Below are 20,030 nucleotides of genomic sequence, written 5' to 3'. Positions count from 1 at the left end.
CCAAGAAAGTGAGACTGAGAATCTGCAACATCAGCAAGACAACACACATCAATACCAGATAGCAAGGGACATGCCAAGAAGAACTAATGTGAGAGCACCAGCCAGATTCAATGATTATGAGATGCTCTACTATGCTCTACATGTGGCTGAACAATTGGAGACCACTGAGCCCAGTTCATATACTGAGGCTGTGAATGGACCTGAAAGAGATCAATGGATTCAAGCTATGAAAGAAGAGGTTGAGTCTCTGATCAGCAACAAGACCTGGATTCTGGTTGAGAAGGCTGAATTCAGAAAGATTATTGGATGCAAATGAGTATTCAAAAAGAAAATAGAATCAACAAAATGCACAGAAAGTCAGATTTAAAGCAAGACTTGTTGCAAAGGGTTTCAACCAAGAACAAGGGATAGATTTCAATGAGGTATACTCTCCAGTTGCGAAGCATAACTCCATACGAATTCTATTGGCAGTAGCAGCTAAGGGGTTGGGAACTGGAGCAACTTGATGTCAAGACAACTTTTCTGAATGGAGATCTTGAGGAAACGATTTATATGGCTCAGCCACAAGGTTTAGAGGTCCCTGGCTCTGAACAAAAGGTGTGTATGCTTAAGAAAAGCATATATGGACTTAAGCAAAGCAGTAGGCAGTGGTACTTGAAATTTGGTGAGAGTTTGACAAATCTAGGCTTCACTAGATCACTCTATGATAGTTGTGTGTTTGTAAAGAGGCAGAAAAATAAAACACCTATCTATCTCCTTTTGCATGTGGATGATATACTGATATTAGGACCAAACATGGAAGAAATAAGGAAGGTAAAAGAGCAGCTCAAGCCAGATTTTGAGATGAAGGATCTTGGCAATGCAAGAAGGATCCTTGGAATGGATATAATCAGAGATAGGAGCAAGAAGAAGCTATGGCTGTTCCAGACTGATTATATTCAGAAAACCCTGTAGAAATTCAGAGTTTATAATATGAGAAGCACAACAACACCAATGGCTATGCATTTCAAGCTATCAAAAGATCAGAAAGCTGAAACTGATGAAGAGAAGAAGGAAATGGAGTTGGTTCCATACTCTAATATTGTTGGCAGCTTGATGTACTTGATGATATGTACAAGGCCTGATATAGCACATGCTATAAGCACAACAAGCAGATATATGGCAGATTTTGGCAGACAATACCGGAGTGCTCTAAAATGGACACTGAGATATCTGCGAGGTACAGATAAGATAGCCATATTGTTCCTTGATGTAGGTGGAGCTGAGGAGGAGCCTCTGGTAGGCTACTGTGACTCTGACTATGCTACAAATCTTGACACAAGAAGGTCACAGACTGGCTACATTTTCACCTTGTTTGGATCAGTTATATGTCGGAAGTCAAGTCTACAAAATGTTGTAGCTTTATCAACAACTGATGCTGAGTATATGTCCTTGACTTCAGCAGTGAAAGAAGGCAAGTGGCTGCTTGGGCTTGTGGCTGAATTTGGAGTGCAACATAAGGGTGTGGCAGTACATTGTGATAACAGTGGGGCATTGTGTCTTGCTAGGCATCAAATGTTTCATGAACGCAGCAAACACATTGATGTGAGGCTGCATTTCATAAGGGATGAGGTGGAGAGTGGCAGGGTGAAGGTGGTTAAGATTGACACGGTTCACAACCCTGCTGATATGCTTACTAAGCCTCTGTGCAAAGAAAAGTTTCAATATTGTTGCAGACTTGTGGGATTGCATGCAGTAGATTTCTGAGCATTGTTTGATTAGCCAAGGTGGAGATTGTTGAGAGGTGGCTGATCACATCAATGCGGATGCATGGAAGCTTAGCATGAGGAACATAACACAAGAACAAGAAGTGTAGTTCAAATAGTGGTTGAACTAACGGCCAGTAGCCGTTGGAACTTGCGGTTGTAACCGCACAATTGAGTGAAGCTCTCATTCACTCGTTTTAGTTCTTTGTTTGTATAAATAGAGTAGTTAACGCATTGTAGAGATTGACACACATTGTAATCACTTCTTGATTTCATTGAATAAGATTTCGGTTTCAACTCTCTCAATATCTCTTTCATTCTTCACTGTTTCATTCAACACTCGTTCTTGTTATTCGTTTGATCGATTCATATCGATAATCTAACATTTTTTATTTTAAATATTATTATTATATGGGTAAATTGATTTAATAATTACAATTACTTCCTTATATTTGTACGTTATTAGGTTCTAGTGGGAATTGATTAAAAAATTTATAGTTCGTGCAGTTTCTAGCTTGAATTTAGTCGTTGTTCATTATTTAATTTTATTTCATTTTTTCTCTTATATTTTATTAAAAATTATAGTACTACTTATTATTTATGTTTTGATTAAATTGTTGACTCCTAAAATGGCTCCATCATTGCATCGAATTATGTATGTGCATCAAGAGTCAAGTTCATGAATACATTATACATATATGCATGTTGTTTTCATGCGTAGATGAGAGGTGGAAAAGTATATTGAACGTAGCTTTCGTAAAAAAAATCAATGATTTTTAGATCATGAATAAATTGATATCGTTTTGGGATAAGGCTCCTTTTAATTTCCCTACTACTACCATTTGTTAGAGAAAAATGTCGCAATTAATTAGATTGTGGTTATTACTAGGTGTCAAATTGTGGTTAGTTGATGTATTCAATAATCCGTTGTTTATGACTATTTAAATTCCACCAATACTTATCCTTGTAGTTTGTGCTAAGCCAATGGTTTTTAAAGTATATATATATAGTCGTGGCCTCATATTATATGACCAAAACTCCAATAATATGGCACTTTCTCTAAAGTTATATTAGTAACACGTAAGGTCATATTCGATGTATATATGTTTTAATTTTTTTAAAAATATAATATTTATTTCATGATTTATATAGTTATATTTATAGGAAAACAGAAAATTGAGTAGGACGCAATTAGTTAGGAATGTGTATACTCGTATACAATGATGCTACTATATATGTTTACTCTTAAAGACTATGTTTACCGGTGAAGTCAGCTTTATTCTTTATATAACTAAGCACGCATGTGAATACTTCTAAATGAATAGTAGTGAGATTTAATATGTTCTTTGTATTTATTAATTTATTTTTTTTCACATGTACTATTGAATTTTGTGTACTAACTTCTAAGTTGTTTGAGGTGGTTGTCCTTCGACTTGGACAAAAACCATGTCTGTATACTTTGTTGATTATGTTGATTTTGGAAATCAATAGTGTAGAAATTGATAAACAAGAGATTATTGGTTAAATTTGAGAGAGAAGAGATTTTTATTGATCATACTAAAAACCCCTCATTTACAATGCTAATGATCAGCTATTTATACACACCGAGCTAAGCTATTGCTAACAAGAATTATGAAGGATAACTAACAATTAACTAACTCTTCCTTTATTCACACATGTCAACGTGTTGCTGACTAGACTCCAGCTGGATGACAGCTGGATGAAGATATTTTGCTACACTTTAACTTCACATTCATGCACACCAGCTTCTCGTCCATGCATGCAGCACTCTACTCTCTTCAACATGCCCCGTCAAGATGGACTATACAAACTACTAAAGTTCATCTTGTCCAGTATAGATTGGACAGTCGTTTCTCCCAAAGGCTTAGTGAAAATGTCAGCAATTTGTAGATTATTTCTGATGTGCAGCGGTTTAATGACACTTTTCAGATATTTCTCTCTAACCGTGTGGCAATCAATCTCTATATGTTTTGTTCGTTCATGGAAAACTGGATTGGAGCATGTATAGATAGCTGACTGATTATCACAATATAGGGGAACCGCCCTTTCTGTCTTCTCTCCAAAATCTTCAAGTAAAGTCTTTGCCCACACAACTTCACAAGTTGCTTGTGCCATGGCTTGATATTCTGCCTCTGCAGAAGATCTAGAGATAGTGTTTTGCTTCTTGGCTTTCCATGAAATCAGAGAATTACCAAGAAACAAACAATATCATGTCATGGATTTTCTTGTGTCTGGGCATGCTGCCCAATCCACATCTGAGAATATGCTCAATGTAGGTTTGCTGCTACTGGAAAAGAAAAGGCCATGACATGGAGTTCTTTTCAAATATTTCAAGATCTTTTCAGCTGCATACCAATGATCTGCACATGGTTTTGAAATATATTGGCTCAGTTTATGTACAACATAAGTGATGTCCTGTCTGGTGATACAAAGATACAATAGTCTCCCAATTAATCTCTTGTATTTTGAGGGATCTTCTAATGGTGAATCAGATTCTAGCTGCAATTTCTTTATAGGATCCATAGGTATTGTTGAAGGCTTGCAGCCTGAAAATCATGCATCATTAATTAGATCCATAGCATACTTTCTTTGTGATATTTGGATTCCCTTTTTGTTTCTGGCAATCTCAATGCCAAGGAAATAATTTGGTACTCCCAAATCCTTGAACTTGAAGTGTTGTGACAGAAATGTTTTAAAGTTCTCAGTCATTTATGGATTTGTAGTTGCCACTAAGATATCATCTACATACACAACTATGCCAAAGAAGCCTGCTGCATCAGACTTATAGAAGAAAGAATGATCAGATGTTGATTGATGCAATCCAAAACCTCGTAGGACCTCTGATAGTTTTAGATACCACTGCCTAGAAGCTTGTTTCAGGCCATAGAGAGATTTCTTTAATTTACAGATTAAGGTTGACTCAAGAGTGGCCCCCTCAATAGTTAGTCTGTCTACTTCAAGGCCAGGTCGTATGGTCATATAAATGTCTTCCTCCGAATCTCCATAGAGGAAGGCATTGTTGACATCCAAATGAGTTAGTGACTAGCCATTGATGGCTGCCAGAGCCAACATCATTTTGACTGTTGTGAGTTTAGCAACTGGAGAAAATGTATCCAAAAAATCAACACCCTCAAGTTGAGTAAAACCCTTAGCCACAAGCCTAGCTTTTTATCTCTCTACTGTAGCATCTGCATGATATTTTACTTTGTAAATCCATTTACAATCAATTGGTATTTTCCCTAGTGGCAGCACAGTGATATACCAAGTGCCAGTTATGATGAAGGCTGATAACTCTTCTTGCATTGCCAACTGCCACTCTTTGATTTCAAAGGCTTGTTTGTATGGGTGGGGTTCATATATGGCAGACATGAGAATGATGTATTTCAAGTATTCAGGAGAGAGATTGGACAAAGTGAAGTGAGCTGATATGTGATAGAGAGTAGAAGATGCAACAGAATTTCATATGAAGTCAGTTAAGTGAGCTGGAGTTTTAGTGTGTCTGCCAGTTCTTGTGACAGTGGAATCAGAAGAGGTAGTTTGAGGATAAGTTAGAGGAGCTGGGCAGTTTGACGAAGTATCAGAGCGGGCCCAAGTCAATGATGGAGTTTATCTCTTTATCTCTTCTCTTGCCTACCCACGTGATGGAAGTCCGATGTGTCATTCCTGCCCACACGTGAGGGGGCGTGTTAAAATTCTTAATATCTTGTCCCACATCGACTTGGTAACGATCATAGCTCACCTATAAAAATATGGATAACCATCCCCTTATAAGGCCTTTTAAGGGGTGAGTGGCTCATTTCTAATATAGTCCTCGAAGTATTTGGATCTAATAATAGAAGAGTTCTCATGTGCGTGTCAATGCGTCATCTATCTCTCTTCAATATTATTATTATGTTGTCGTTGGTGCCAAAATGCCAAGGCTAACCACACATGTCTAGTTAGCTTCTTCGAAATTCAAAAGCTTTCTTCCAAATTTACATCATCCAATTGCTCCATATTTCTGTGATTAACATACTTTGAATGTGAACACGAAGGAATCTATGACTTGTGTTCCAAGAAAATTCGAACCCTCAACCTATCATGTGGAAGAATAAAGCGTACCAACTAAATTGCACTTTATTGTTTATTGTTTGAGTTATGATACTAAGGAATTGTCTTTTAAACCTATACATATGTTTCGATATTGACTTGTGAAGTTAAGAGAGTAAATACAACCAAGTATTTTCCTAAAATTGATTTTCTCAGGGTCGTAACTATTTATCTTACAAGTAGTAACTTTTCTCGTATAATTATTAAAGTAGACGATGACTTACCTTTTACACACATATATTCACTCGAATAGTTTTCGTTGAGTCGATGTACACAACATAAAAATGCAGTATTAATGCAAATATGATTGAACGAAATAAAAAGTTGTTATCCCAACAAGAATTTATAGTGACATGCATCACTATCATTCTTTCAATTTTATATACAAATAATTATTTTTTGTTGTATGAATGAATTAATTTAGAGAAAAAGATTCTCCTTCCCATCCGTTTGTCCTTTTCCTGCATTAACTCCGCCTATCTTGTCTCTTTCAACATGTCGCTTACCACGATATGCCCTAATTAACTCCAATTTTTATAAATAAACTACTAACAAACATTAATTTCTAGAATTTATTTGGCTATGATATTAATTTCTATCTAATTTATTTAGAATAAGTGTTCGTTTAATTTATTTATCTCGATTTTATTTAACAATTGAGTAACTTATGTGCCTCACTCGTCCCATAAAATAATGATCATATGATATGACATGTGAATTAAGATAAAATTGGTAAAGTAAAAAAGAAGCATAATTAAAGTAGTGTTAGTAGATAGTTGGATCCGCATTATTATTAGTGTTTTAATAGTGGTATAAGTTAAAAAAATAACTTGATGTATGTAGTACTAATTAATTGGGATAGCTTTCTATAAAAGGTAATGCCCATATTTTTATGAGACGGACGAAAATAGAAAGTGCATATATTTTTGTGGGACGGAGGAAGTAGGATTACATAAGAAGAAGAAGAAAATAATTCTTCTTGGAAATATGTTTTCTATTTAATTCCACTGTCTTTATTATTTGTACGTCAAATCAATTATAATTGGTAGGTGGGCTTCAACTAAATATAGTGGCTATAAAATTTTAGATGCTCTATGTCTTCGGTCGACATATATATAGTGCTCTTTTACTCTGAACTCTTACTCCATGCTAGTTTATCTCCAAATTTTAATTATACTGTTTTAAAGGTTTTATGAGATTATTGACGCTAAATAAATTCAAAACTATCCCTGTAATACAAGTATTTGTATTACAAAAAGAGTATCACCATCTTAAATTAGACAAAAATGAATTGCACTAATAAAATACTCTTTCCATCCCATAAAAATATAGACATTTGAGATTATACTAAAATTAATGCATAATTGGTAAAGTAAGAGAAAGATAAAAAGAAAAAGTAATTATATCATTGTTAGTAGAGAATAAGGTCACCTTATTAGAGAAAAGGAAGTTACTAAAAATATAAGGGGATAATTTTATGGGACATCCTAAAATAAAAAAAATGTCCTTATTTTATTGGGACAGATTAAGGTCAAATGAAATAAATAAATAATGATATAATAAACCGAAAGAAGGACAAGAAAACGCCAAAGCCTAGACGGTAAGGGTTTGCCCTAGTGCCTAGGTCGCTTGATTAGCCCTATTTCCGGAGAAGCATACTGACAAAATTTCAAAATTATGGTTTGTTGAAAATCGACAAATTTTCTAAAAAAATGTTTGAAAAAAATATTACTCATTTGAATATTGTGCTGTAATTATATATATTTTTTATTATACAATAATTCATACTATTAATTAGTAACTTTGGATGGTTAACCACCAGATTGTCCAATATGTTCTAAAAAATAAATGGATTATGTATAAAATTAAAATTGTACAATAAACTTGAAAATATAGTAGTAAACGGTAACGCGTGGGGCAAGGCGATACATTTGGTTGGGGCGGTATGGTAGCATTGAGATATGAAATTGTGTTGTCTCCTTAATTTATGACTATATATATGCAAGAATGTGACAATTGATGTTATAAGTTAATGTCTTCATGTAATGTATCCAACCCATATGGGCTTGTCCTAATCTTCACTAGGATTTGCAACCCCACTTGCAACTCTATTTTATGAGTTTTGTAATGTTCCCTTTGAAACCTTTCTTGCTCACTATTTGTTAGGACAATGGTCCCTCATCCTATTAATGACTTCAAAACCAATATCTATGAAGATATAATTCAGTCGTCAAAAATAACATGCACCACGTTCTTCATTTCCATTCTTTTCTGTTGTTTTTCTTTAAGATATACATCCACATATATATTTACTGAGATTTGTTCTAATTTCCATGTGTTACACAAAAAGAAACTTGATATTTGATAACTACTATAAAGTACATCATGTAAATTTGATCATCTAAACTGGAACTATGGGCAGATAATACATTGCATATATTCTTAATAAAATAAGCCTATTATTGGGCACTAGGCCCATCTCACTTAGGTGGTGGCACACTAAGAAAATAAGAATACCCAACTTTGTTGATTGACAATTTATAATTTTGGATAAAATGTATGGCTTTTATATTGTGTGATTTACAACATCAATTGAAATATGGCTACATATTAATACGTTTTGTGGGCCTTCCCACTCAAACATATATTCTTAAAACTAGTGACTCTCATTTCAAACCACATTTACCTTGGATAGATATAATTTATCAAAAATTTCACTTACAAAACAAAAAGAGTGGTCTGGTTTCAACACATTAAAAAGCCAATGCATTAATGATTTTTTAGAAAAATACATAAATTAACACTTGGAAGTTGGATGCAGATGAAAAAACTCTAATACTAGAAAAATGTGGGGTAAATTAGAAATGGGATGAGAATATTGAAAAACGTGGAAATGCGTAAGGGTGTGTTTGGACCACTCTATTATGGCTTGTGAGGGCCCACACTCATCCTTCTACAAATGTGGTAGTACTTCATTTTCTTTCTACATTTGTTTTACAAATACTAGTATTTGACTATGCATGCATCTAAGTGTTTTAATTTAAAGTTATGTCATAATGATTATCAATAAAATCTAGTGTTGTGTGTATGTATTGCATTCAACAAAAGCAATTAGTAGTATATTTGATGTTAGGCTCACTAGACAATTAAAATCATACTGTAGTTGCATGTTTCGGGCTGGTAATGATGAATTTGATCATTTGATTTGTCAAAAATAACAAAAATTGAAATAAAAGAGTTGACACTTTTGACTTCTGGGCTCACCTTGTTTTACTTCATCATAATCATAACCCCTATATTTCTACATAAAATGACAACAGAGAGCAATTTGCCAAGTTGAGAATGTGAACACATTTTGCCTTGGTATCATCTAATGACATAGCTCATGCATATTCACCTCATCAAGTCACAATCTGATAAAGTTCAACACTATTCATGTTGTTGTTTTATTGAGACAATAATAACTGTGAAGACAGGAAAAAAAATGCCAACATCAACAATTTGGTCGGAAATTTTGTTTATTCTTCTCACTAATAATTTCTCAGATAGTACATTTGGTCCAACAAAACTTCACAGCATAAATACCAGAGGAGATACATCTGCTACAATAATAGATTCTCGCGCAAACAAAGGAGAACGGACAAGAAAAAGCTTCATACTAATGTTCAACAGACAACGAATAGCTCTAAAGGGAATGGATTAGATAATTTACTCTATTATACAAGTGTAGAATAATTCCTTATTTGGGATGGCCAGTCAAATGGACCACAACACCGGTGACTCAGCCTAGATGAGATTAATTGTGAAGGAGACGTAAGGATGAGCATCTGCGTCGCCTGCAAAACCAGCCATCCCTCCTTCATCCTCTGTTTTCCAGTATGTGCTGCACTCACACAAACAAGACAAATCGCATATCAACAGAGGCATTTTCTCTAGTGAATATGTTAGATATGGATCAGGGCTCAGTCTGATATGATCCCGGGACCATAATAAACATGTGCATTCTGAAAGGAGCATATTGGAGTCAGTAAAACAAGAAACAATGCATCTGCTTCAAGAGGTGGACCAGTGCTAAACCGTTTCCTAGTAAATGCTATACATGCTCAAAACATGCAACAGTGTTATATTTGTCCCTTTCTCTACATCTTTAAAAAAATGAAGACAAGGTCAGATGAACTTAATCTCTAACGTTCTAACTCTGAAGATGCAACTGTTGATGGATTTATGGTTTAACATTTTATGCGAAAAACATTCTCCATGTCAGATAAAACCACATGATTCGTAAGTTCCAATAACCTTGCCAAGAAACGATGTAATTTGCTAAGCTCAGTGGTGAACGAAAGTAATACCTATTTGAGCTGCTGCACAATCCCTCCAGAATGGAACGAACTTTCTTCTCATTTTTAACAGATGGTGACAACACAACAGACTGAAATAAAAATTTAGAGAGCCACTAAGAATACATTAAGTCGTCAAGGCGATCCAAGGGAAATGAATGGATAAAAAGAAACATGATACAGAAGTTAAAGGGATAGGTTATATACCAGAAATGATGGAGGTAGACCATATCGCAGAATGCTTTCACTAAAGACACGTACAGCGCAGAAGTGCATCCACGAGCTAAAGACCTGTCAAACAAATAAATATTCAATTTAAGAATCCAAATAACAGGCCAATAATCTTGGATGATTATGGAGCATATTTTTGGTACTAGCTTTTTCCCATTTATGTTTGGGCGTGTTGTAAATACTATGTATTATATTTGTGGGTAATAGAAGAAAGCCATTGAAATTCAAGTATAAAGATCATTTTTCCTTCCTTGGGTTTAGAAAAATGTATCTTTGAATGCAATTAAAAAATTGAATTCTCTTAGGAAGAGGGACAATCACAATATATGAAAAATAAACTTGCATAGTTTTAATATCTTCATTCATATGATGCCTATAAATGAAATATAAATCTAGATTAATATAATTGTCCCTATCAACATGGTTTTATTTGATGCTTGTAGCTCTTGAAGTCCATAACTAGCTAGTAAAATGCCCCCTTCATTCTGGTGTGACGGAAAGATCGTGCCATTCGAGCTGGGTTTTATTTCATGCCTTCCCGGAGGTCGGAAAAAGTTACTATAAGTAGGATTTCCTAATCCTCCCTACCCAACCCATCAACCTGGTTTTGTTTGATTCTTGTAACTCTTGAACACTTGAGGTCGATAACTAGCTGGTAACAATATAATAGGTGATATTAGGGCACTCCAGGATAGCTATTGCCAGTTGGAATCTAGAGTCATTAGTGAAGTGAAGCTATTGTAATTGTTAACTTCCATAAGGAGAGCAGCATATCATCTGCAGTGAAGATACATGAGGATAGAATGTAGTTTACATAGGACCAGATCTGAAAGAGACGAGAAAGCTTCCAGCATTGGGGCTCGATATTGGGGGTTTCTAGCATGTGAAGTGGAGCTGTTGAGGCTGTTTGAGGTGGAGAAAGAGGGCAGATGACGAGACCAAAAGAAAGTGCTATAGGGGTAAAGGCCATAAATATCACAAGCGACAAGCGGCGCAACCAAATGACATGTTGAAAATTTCCGGGGAAGGACATTGAAATCCATAAGTCGTCTATTTTCTATGGTGTCATTGATGCAATCTTAATAAGCCATTGAAACAAAAACAATACTCCCTTCATTGATTGGCTCATTCACTAAATCCAAGGTAACAAACTAACAATTGAAACATGAGTATTTTATATTTACATATGTTCGAGCAATCTCCGTAGCTCATGCTTCTCAGCCTAGTAGAGCAATATATTCTAGTTATCCCAAAAATAAATTAAATAAAAAAATCACTAGTTAAGTAAAAAGTTAAAATAAATCAACCTAGGAGTACTGAAAAGTGTAGGGATTAGGACCTTTTCCCCTTTGTGGAAACAAAAATAAAATCCTTAGCCTAATAGATGGTCAAATAAATACCTCCCCATAACTGGTGTAGCACCATTGCAACAACGAGCTTCTCAATGTATCTTGGTCTTGCATCAGCTTTTCAAGCTCCTGCTTTCGAGAATCTTGTGTCTCTGGATTATATTCAAAATCACGAACCTATATTGCATAAAATGTGATTCAGTGCGGAATCCTTTCAGACCTCACAGATTCTCAACATCACAAATACTTGTGAGGTGATGCTGAAAACAGCATGCATGAGATGAAACAGAATGCATAAGAATTGCAACCTCACCTGAAAACTTCTTTCTCGCGCCTTGGTTCTAAAATTGTCAGCATCTCGACTGAATAATGTTACAGTATATAGAGCATATTCATTGTCCTCATGGAGCTTCTTGGAGGATCTGGGAACCTAAAAGTAGTTCCATCAAAAGGTGTGATTTACTAATAGACATTCAATTTCAAGAAAAATAACAGTACAGTTACAGTAGTCACAAAGTAAACAAAATGCTAATTTTATGTCTGGTACAAAACATAAATGTTAAGACTTAGAATTTCTGCAACCAAATATGTTAATGTGGCAATAAATGCTGAAATGTCAAGAGGGTCCCTGGAATGCAAACCAAAAGAGAAGAACATTATAACTTCATAACCATTAAATGAGCACTTACCACATAATCTGTGAGTGTCTCATAGCTTGATAGCCAATCCTTCTGAGAATACTTCGAAACAACTGCAAGGAGAGTTATCAAGTGTTCTGAAGTAACAATATCTTGTGGCTTCACCAAGTTGGAAAGGTCACGAACAGCTAAGCTGCAAAATTAAACTATTTGGATAAGCCAATAATTTTCAAATTCCACCCCAGCTCAAAAAGCATAGTATATTCATGCATAAGAATGAGTGTTTGTTAGAGAGACACGGAGAGAGCACAGTAACTACACTATCCAAAAACTTCATCCGACAAAAAAAGAAAATATCAAACGTAAGACATATTTCAAGGTTTTTATTTGACACCAAATCTGATAACCACCACATATTACAGAAACTTTTTACTACAAATTGATCTCAGGCTCTTTCTATTACTAATATTTTGTACTCCGTACACAATAACACTCAACATCCTTCAAATATCTTCATATCTATACAATAATAAATTAATCATCTTTTATCATGCCAAAAACTCTAAATTCAATAAAGGTTTAAACTAAGCCATATGGAGATATAATAAAAATAAGAGCATCCATGATCTACTTATAAGATTCATTTATGCATCTAGATTTTCAAGGAAATACTCTTTCCATCCCTTGTAAGTGTTCTCCTTTTATCACTTTAGCCTGTCCCTCAAAAGTCTTCTCATTCCACTTTTGGAAACTCTCCACCACTAACATTTTTATATGTTTCCCCTAATTTTATTATAAAGAAGTGGAGCTCTACTTGGTATGTAAATAACATCTCTTTCCACTTACAGCACATATCCACAACAAGACCATGACCTAGCTAAAACACATGCACTTGATGCCTAAATTCCGGATCACTATGATTCATGTCAACAAAATACCTCCCAGCCTGCTTTCGATTAATGGCATTTAGTTGACTGCGCACGTTACTGTATTCAGCAACCCGAACCTGTGAGATAATATCCCAACAGTAACATGCTTAGTGAATGAATTTCTAAAATACACAGAATGTGCTTTAGTTCATGGACAATAGCTTCTTGAGTTTAACCAAAAAATGAATGCAGTACATAATTTGACTAACTCAAATTCACCCTTATAGAATAGGTTCCATTCTTAATATTTATCAAGATGACAAACAGTGGAAAGAGGAAGAAATCGAGTTCATAACTTCATCTGAAACTTAAGCATATCTCTAAGAGGTGAGGATCACTGGTTAAGATTATATCCTTGAGTCACAACTCATAGAAATCAACCATTGAGTAGATACATCATATAACTCCTATCTTAACTGGTGAAGCACTTCAACATAATTAGTGCCGAATAATGACATTTTTTTATCAACCAAACCACTGAGACCTATAAATATTGAACTTTGGACGAGCAAGTATACCTTCAAATCATCTTCAATTTTAGCAATTTGTACATGAATTCCATCGACAATCTCCTTGAGTGGTGACATTGTGGGATACTTTGCTTCATCCCAAGCAAACCTACGCAAATTATTAGCAAATCTCAATCACTCACCTAGTCGAACATTGCACGGTCTAACGCGTGAGCAATCCAATTTGAAGAAAGATCAATCACCTAGTGAGGTAAGAGTCAACTGGAACCCCATCAACTGTAAGAGAGCTACTAACAACTCCAGACACCCTCTCTAATTCCTCGATCTGTCGCCGGATTTTGTGTGACACTCCCTCGATGAAGTTGTTCGACTGCGAAATTAAACTCATACAGTCCTTACTTCCCAAATCTCTAACAATGTAGACACAATAACTAATAAATTCTTTAAAAAACTCACTTTCAATAGATCATCACTCAATGCCAGCAGAGAATCCAGGGTGCCTACGCGCAGATTCGGAATATTGAACTGCAAAGTCCAATAAAAAACACATCCGTGATCAGAACAAAAAACCAACTTTATTCAAATTAAGTGGTAAAAACAGCAAAATTTTACCAAATCAGAACTACAATTCACAGGATACAGCAGACAGAGACAATTATGAGTAGAATTGCACACAAATCAAATCATTACTCGATAAAGAGCGGTGTCAAAGGCTTGTTTGGAGATGGATTCTTGAAGGCGACTCCACAGAGAAGATGCCGACGAGCCTTGGCCAACGGGGAGAGATGCCGTCCAGTAACGAGTCGTCATTGCCGCGAATTTCTGATTATTGAATCAAATTATATGCAAAAGTGTCAATATCACGTGTGAACTTTTGGGGAAATTTTAATGAGGTGTGGAGATAGGGAAGAAGAAGGTTGGATTGGGATAATGGCTGCTGATCTGATGAGTAATTGCGCTCTTCTTCGACCAATTTCGTTTCCTATGGCGTGATCGTGTTTTTTTTTTATTTCAAACGTTGTTCCTTTTTCTTGTAATTATTGGGATAAAGTTCTTTTAGTGTCTTTCTCTTCAATAATTTTTTTAATTACGTAGTCGTTGCAAAAAGGATAGTCGATTTTTTTACTTGTTCTATGAAGAGTCAATTTTTTGTTTGATATAAGTATTCTCCAATTATTTGCTGATTTTGATTTAAAATATTATACACACTTATTCTATGAAATAAGATTCATTTTTGTCTCCAACTAAGATAACTAATTAATAAAAATAGAAATACTTTAATTTATATTTTATTCCCGCTCCCTTACTTTATTCTTTCCATTTTAACTATTTATGATATTTTTTTAAAAATGAGTGCAAAAAAATGTGTAACACTAATGAAACACAGAGAATATTTAATCTAAATAAAATCTATTATTTGATGTATATCTTTATTTTAAAAATTGAATTTTATTGTGCATTCTCTAATTAAAGATTTTTAGCAAAACTATAGGTAGAATATTGTAAAATTTATCACTGTCGCTTTACTGACATTGTTGGCGCTTTCGATGCCCAGGTTGCTTTTAATGACAATAATGGTATATATCACTAATTTTTGTCACCATTTATTTAAGGGATATTGACACCTGATATCATGAAACTTTTAAAAAGTTGGATTTTTCCCATGAACTTTGAAATTGACAAATAATATTGTTATGAATGGATGCATGAATGAAAGTTCAAAAGAGGTCAGGGACTATTTTGCAATTTTGGGAAGATTGAGTTTGAAAATCAGTTATAACGGCTACTTTCAGTTGAGAGAGGTTGAGCTCGTTTTCGAGCTGATTCAAGAAGAGTTGAAGCTGCATTTAAAGGGCACACAACTGACTCAATGCAATCAAGAAAGAATACACTATCTTTGTGAAGAATTAGAGAGAGATCACACGGTTTTGATCCGAGAGTTTATGTAAGTTGAGCTATTGATTCTAGAGTGTATAGATTCTTGTTTGAGAGATTTATCTTCTTCATTGTACTTGTAATTCAGTCGAGTGGAATAAAAGCAATTCGTGATTCTCCCGTGGACGTAGGTTCGAAAGAGCCGAACCACGTAATCAGCCGTGTCATTTGTTTTCTTCATAGTTTTGTTGCTCATTGTGTGTTCGATATATTGCTTGTGTGAAGAGTTTTTCATTGTTGTTCTGATTTGGTGTTTGAGTTTTACAAATTGGCACCGTCTGTGGGAATATATATCCACAAGATGTCTACAACAAGGTTCGACATGGAGAAGTTCACGGGCAAGAACGACTTTGGGTTATGGCGCCTCAAGATGAAGGCGGTTCTCATGCAGCAAGGCTTGTGGGATGTGTTGAAGAACAAGGCTGACCCAGAGGCTGAGAAGGAAGAAGGCAAGGCACCAGAAGGGGATAAGTCAAGTATCAAGGCTCAAGATCTTCATGATAGAGCTTATAGCACGTTGATTCTCAGCCTGAGTGATTGAGTGCTGAGGGAGGTTTCTAAGGAGGAAACCGCGGCTGGAGTGTGGGCCAAGCTTGAGTCATTGTATATGACCAAGTCCTTGAGCAACAGGCTTTTGCTCAAACAAAAGCTCTTCACATTCAAGTTCTCAGATTCAAGAAACATTGGGGGGCAGCTCGAGGATTTTGCCAAGTGTTTGGATGATCTTGAGAATATAGAAGAGGAGATTAAATATGAAGATAAGGCCCTTATGCTCCTCAATTCTCTACCAAGAAGCTTTGAGCAGTTCAAGGATGCGATCTTGCTTGGAAGAGATTCCAAGATCTCATATGAGGAAGTACACTCCGCACTAAAGATGAAGGAATTTCAAAAGATTGCAGAGATCACTGATCCATCAAGTGAGAGCTTGAATGTCAGATTTGATCCAAAGAAGAATGGCAAGAATAAACCCCAAAAGAAGCCCAAGCCGTGGAAGGAGAAATCTGGAGCAGAGAAAGAAACTAGGTCATGCTATTACTGTAAGAAGTCGAGGCATATTAAAAAGGATTGTTACTCTTGGAAAAGAAAACAAGCCGAGGGTGGTGAAGCCCCAGATACTGCTGACATTACTCAGGAGATGGAAGTTGCTCAAGTGATGAATGTGACAGAAGATGAAGCACCAGATGTGTGGGTGATGGATTCTGGTTGCAGCTTCCATATGACTTCCAAGAAGAGATGGATTCTGGATTTGCAGGAAGCTACAGGTTCTGTGCTGTTGGGCAATAACCAAGTATGTCAGGTAAAAGGCATAGGAAGTGTGAGGATGTTGATGGAGGATGGATCTTACAAAATCCTATCAGAAGTCATATATATACCATCAATAAAGAGAAACCTCATTTCACTTGGGATGCTGGAAAAGAAAGGCTTCACAACCATTCTTGCTGATGGATTCATGAAGGTTTTGAAGGGTAGTGACATTCTTATGGTGGTTGAAAGGGTCAATAATCTCTATTATCTCAGAGCAGAAGCCCTCAATGCAGATCAGATCAATGTTGTCACAAAACTGAAGTTAGTGAGCTGGCACAACAGATTGGGCCATCTGGGGTTTGGTGGACTCAAAGAGCTGGCCAAGAAGGGTCTGATAGTCTTGGAAGGTGGGCTGGATGAGCAAGAGCTCAGATCTTGTGAAGAATGTATACTTGCAAAGAGCAAGAAAATGCCTTATGCTGCTGGAAAACACACTTCAACTAGGCCACTGGAATATGCACATGCTGATATATGGGGGCCATCACCAACTCAGAGTATGGGTGGAGGCAGGTATTTTCTCTCCATTATAGATGATTTCTCTAGGAAGATTTGGCTCTATGTAATGAGAGAGAAGTCTGATGCTTTCACAAAGTTTCAAGAGTGGTGTGTTGAAGTTGAGACTGAGAAGGGAGGTACTTTGAAATGCCTAAGAACAGATAATGGCTTGGAGTTTCTCTCCTCTAAGTTTGATAGCTACTGCAAGAATAAAGGGATCAAGAGGCATAGGACTGCCCCACACAACCCTCAACAAAATGGAGTGGCCGAGAGGGCCAATAGAACAATCTTGGAGAGGTTAAGGTGCATGCTTATTTCATCTGGGATGCCCAAGCATTTTTGGGCCGAGGCTGCTGCAACCGCTGTGACACTCATCAATAAGTGCCCATCTAGCTCTATAGACAATGATACACCAGATATGAGGTGGTATGGGTCTGCAGGTGATTATTCAAAATTGAGGAATTTCGGCTGCAGGGCATATGCTCACTCTAAGAAGACAAAGTTGGATCCAAGTGCTCTCAAATGTGTCATGTTGGGATATCAAAAGGGAGTGAAGGGTTATAGACTAGGGTGTACAGAGAAAGGGATGGGGCAAGTGGTGATCAGCAGGGATGTTATATTCAAACAAGATGAAATGCCATACTTGCAGCAGAAACTGAAGGATACTCAGTTTGAGGTGGAGCTGACTGGAAATCAGCAAAGGGATGCTCATGAGGAAGTGTCTGATGAAGAAGCTCCAGAGATGACTCAAACAGAGGAGGCAAGTGAAGATAAGAGATCTCATGTCATAGCAAAAGATAGGCCAAGGAGACAGATCAAGCTGCCTTCCAGATTTAGTGACTATGACATGCTCTATTATGCACTGACAGTGGCTGAAGAGATTTAGTACCATGAGCCCTCCACTTATAAAGAAGCAGTGAGAAGTGCAGAGAAAGAGAGATGGCTTAAGGCAATGCAAGAAGAGATTGACTCTCTCTATAAGAATCACACTCGGATACTAGTTCTAAGGCCAAAGCACCAGAAATGCATAGGATGCAAGTGGGTGTATAAAAAGAAAATAGAGGCTTTTAAGAACAATGAAGTTAGATTCAAAGCAAGGTTGGTTGCTAAGGGCTTTACACAGAGGGAAGGGATATATTACAATGAGATCTTCTCCCTTGTGGTTAAACATAGCTCTATAAGGATCTTGCTAGCCATTGTTGCTCACAAAGATTGGGAGCTCCAACAAATGGATGTGAAAACAGCTTTCCTTAATGGAGAGTTGGAGGAGAAAATTTACATGGAGCAGCCAGAGGGTTTTGTGAGGAAGGGAGAAGAGCATAAAGTCTGCCCGCTGAAAAGGAGCCTGTATGGTCTAAGGCAGAGTTCTAGGCAGTGGTATATTAGATTTGATGAATTCATACAGAGAGTGGGGTTTGAGAAGTCCATGTATGATAATTGCGTGTTCATCAAAAGGAGCAAGCAGCTATCCACAGCCTACTTGCTATTGTATGTCGATGATATGTTGATTGCAGCAGCAACAATGCATGAAATCCAAGAAATAAAGAATCAGCTGGAATCTGAGTTTGATATGAAGGATTTAGGGGATGCAAAGAGAATATTAAACATGGATATCATCAGAAATAGGAAGGAAAGGAAGTTGTGGCTCACTCAAAAGGAGTACATCAACAAGCTATTGGAGAGATTTCAGATGAAAGATACTTGATCAGTGACAATACCACTGTCACAACAGTTCAAGTTGTCTTCTGATCAGTGCCCAAAGACTGATGAACAGAGAAACCAGATGCTCAAAATACCTTATGCTAGCATAGTTGGGAGCATCATGTACACAATGGTATGCTCAAGGCCAGATATTAGCCATGCCATCAGTGTGTCTAGCAGGTTTATGGCAGATCCGGGTATTGAGCCTTGGCATGGTTTGAAGTGGATTCTGAAATATCTCAAGGGTACATCTGATTGTGCAATCCTATTTGGTGGTGGTGGAGGTTCTAATAATGAGGTTGCAGTGGGCTATTGTGACTCTGACTTTGCAGTGAGTGTAGATACAAGGAAGTCTCAATCAGGGTATGTATTTTGTCTTTATGGATCGGCTGTGAGTTGGAAATCTAATCTATAATCAGTTGTGGCTCTCTCTACTACGGAGGCTGAGTATATTGCTATGGCAGAAGCAGTGAAGGAGAGTTTCTAGTTGAAGGGCATATTGTCAGATTTTGGTATAAGTCAAGAAGCTATTACAATAATGTGTGATAGTAATAGTGCAATATGTTTGTCCAAACATCAGACATTCCACGAAAGATCAAAGCATGTGGATGTGAAGTTGCACTTCATAAGGGATGAAGTGAGCAAGGGAAAGGTGAAGATTGAGAAGGTATCTACAGAGGAGAACGCGACAGATACGCTGACAAAGACCATTCCCAGTTCCAAACTCAAGCATTGCTTGGAGCTGGTGAAGCTGGTCAGGTACTGAGGTCTGCAGTACTTGGAGA

General features: G+C 36.5%; 1 protein-coding gene across 1 annotated transcript; it reads right to left on the bottom strand.

Moving 5' to 3' along the window:
- Positions 1-9,355: 9,355 nt before the first annotated feature.
- On the bottom strand, positions 9,356-14,831 carry LOC121748955 (V-type proton ATPase subunit C-like). Its single transcript, XM_042143545.1, has 11 exons — positions 14,500-14,831; positions 14,266-14,334; positions 14,052-14,179; positions 13,858-13,957; positions 13,349-13,416; positions 12,462-12,603; positions 12,086-12,202; positions 11,824-11,949; positions 10,400-10,483; positions 10,205-10,284; positions 9,356-9,738 (listed from the first exon to the last, which is right to left on the bottom strand). The coding sequence occupies exons 1-11, from the start codon at positions 14,617-14,619 to the stop codon at positions 9,642-9,644; spliced, it is 1,131 nt and encodes a 376-aa protein (XP_041999479.1). The 5' UTR covers positions 14,620-14,831; the 3' UTR covers positions 9,356-9,641.
- Positions 14,832-20,030: the final 5,199 nt, after the last annotated feature.

The sequence above is a fragment of the Salvia splendens genome, chromosome 9, assembly GCF_004379255.2.
Source record: "Salvia splendens isolate huo1 chromosome 9, SspV2, whole genome shotgun sequence".
In the NCBI taxonomy this organism is placed as follows: domain Eukaryota; kingdom Viridiplantae; phylum Streptophyta; class Magnoliopsida; order Lamiales; family Lamiaceae; genus Salvia; species Salvia splendens.
The sequence above is the reverse complement of the archived record's forward strand: the minus strand, read 5'-3'. Positions and strand labels throughout refer to the sequence as shown.

What these genes read in the sequence shown, in the direction of transcription:
- LOC121748955 (XM_042143545.1), bottom strand. Translation starts at nt 14,619, where the DNA reads ATGACGACTCGTTACTGGACGGCATCTCTCCCCGTTGGCCAAGGCTCG. An exon ending in CGCGAGAAAGAAGTTTTCAG is followed by an intron (nt 11,950 to 12,085) that starts GTGAGGTTGCAA and finishes TATGCAATATAG; the next exon opens with GTTCGTGATTTTGAATATAA. An exon ending in GTCTACCTCCATCATTTCTG is followed by an intron (nt 10,285 to 10,399) that starts GTATATAACCTA and finishes TTTTTATTTCAG; the next exon opens with TCTGTTGTGTTGTCACCATC.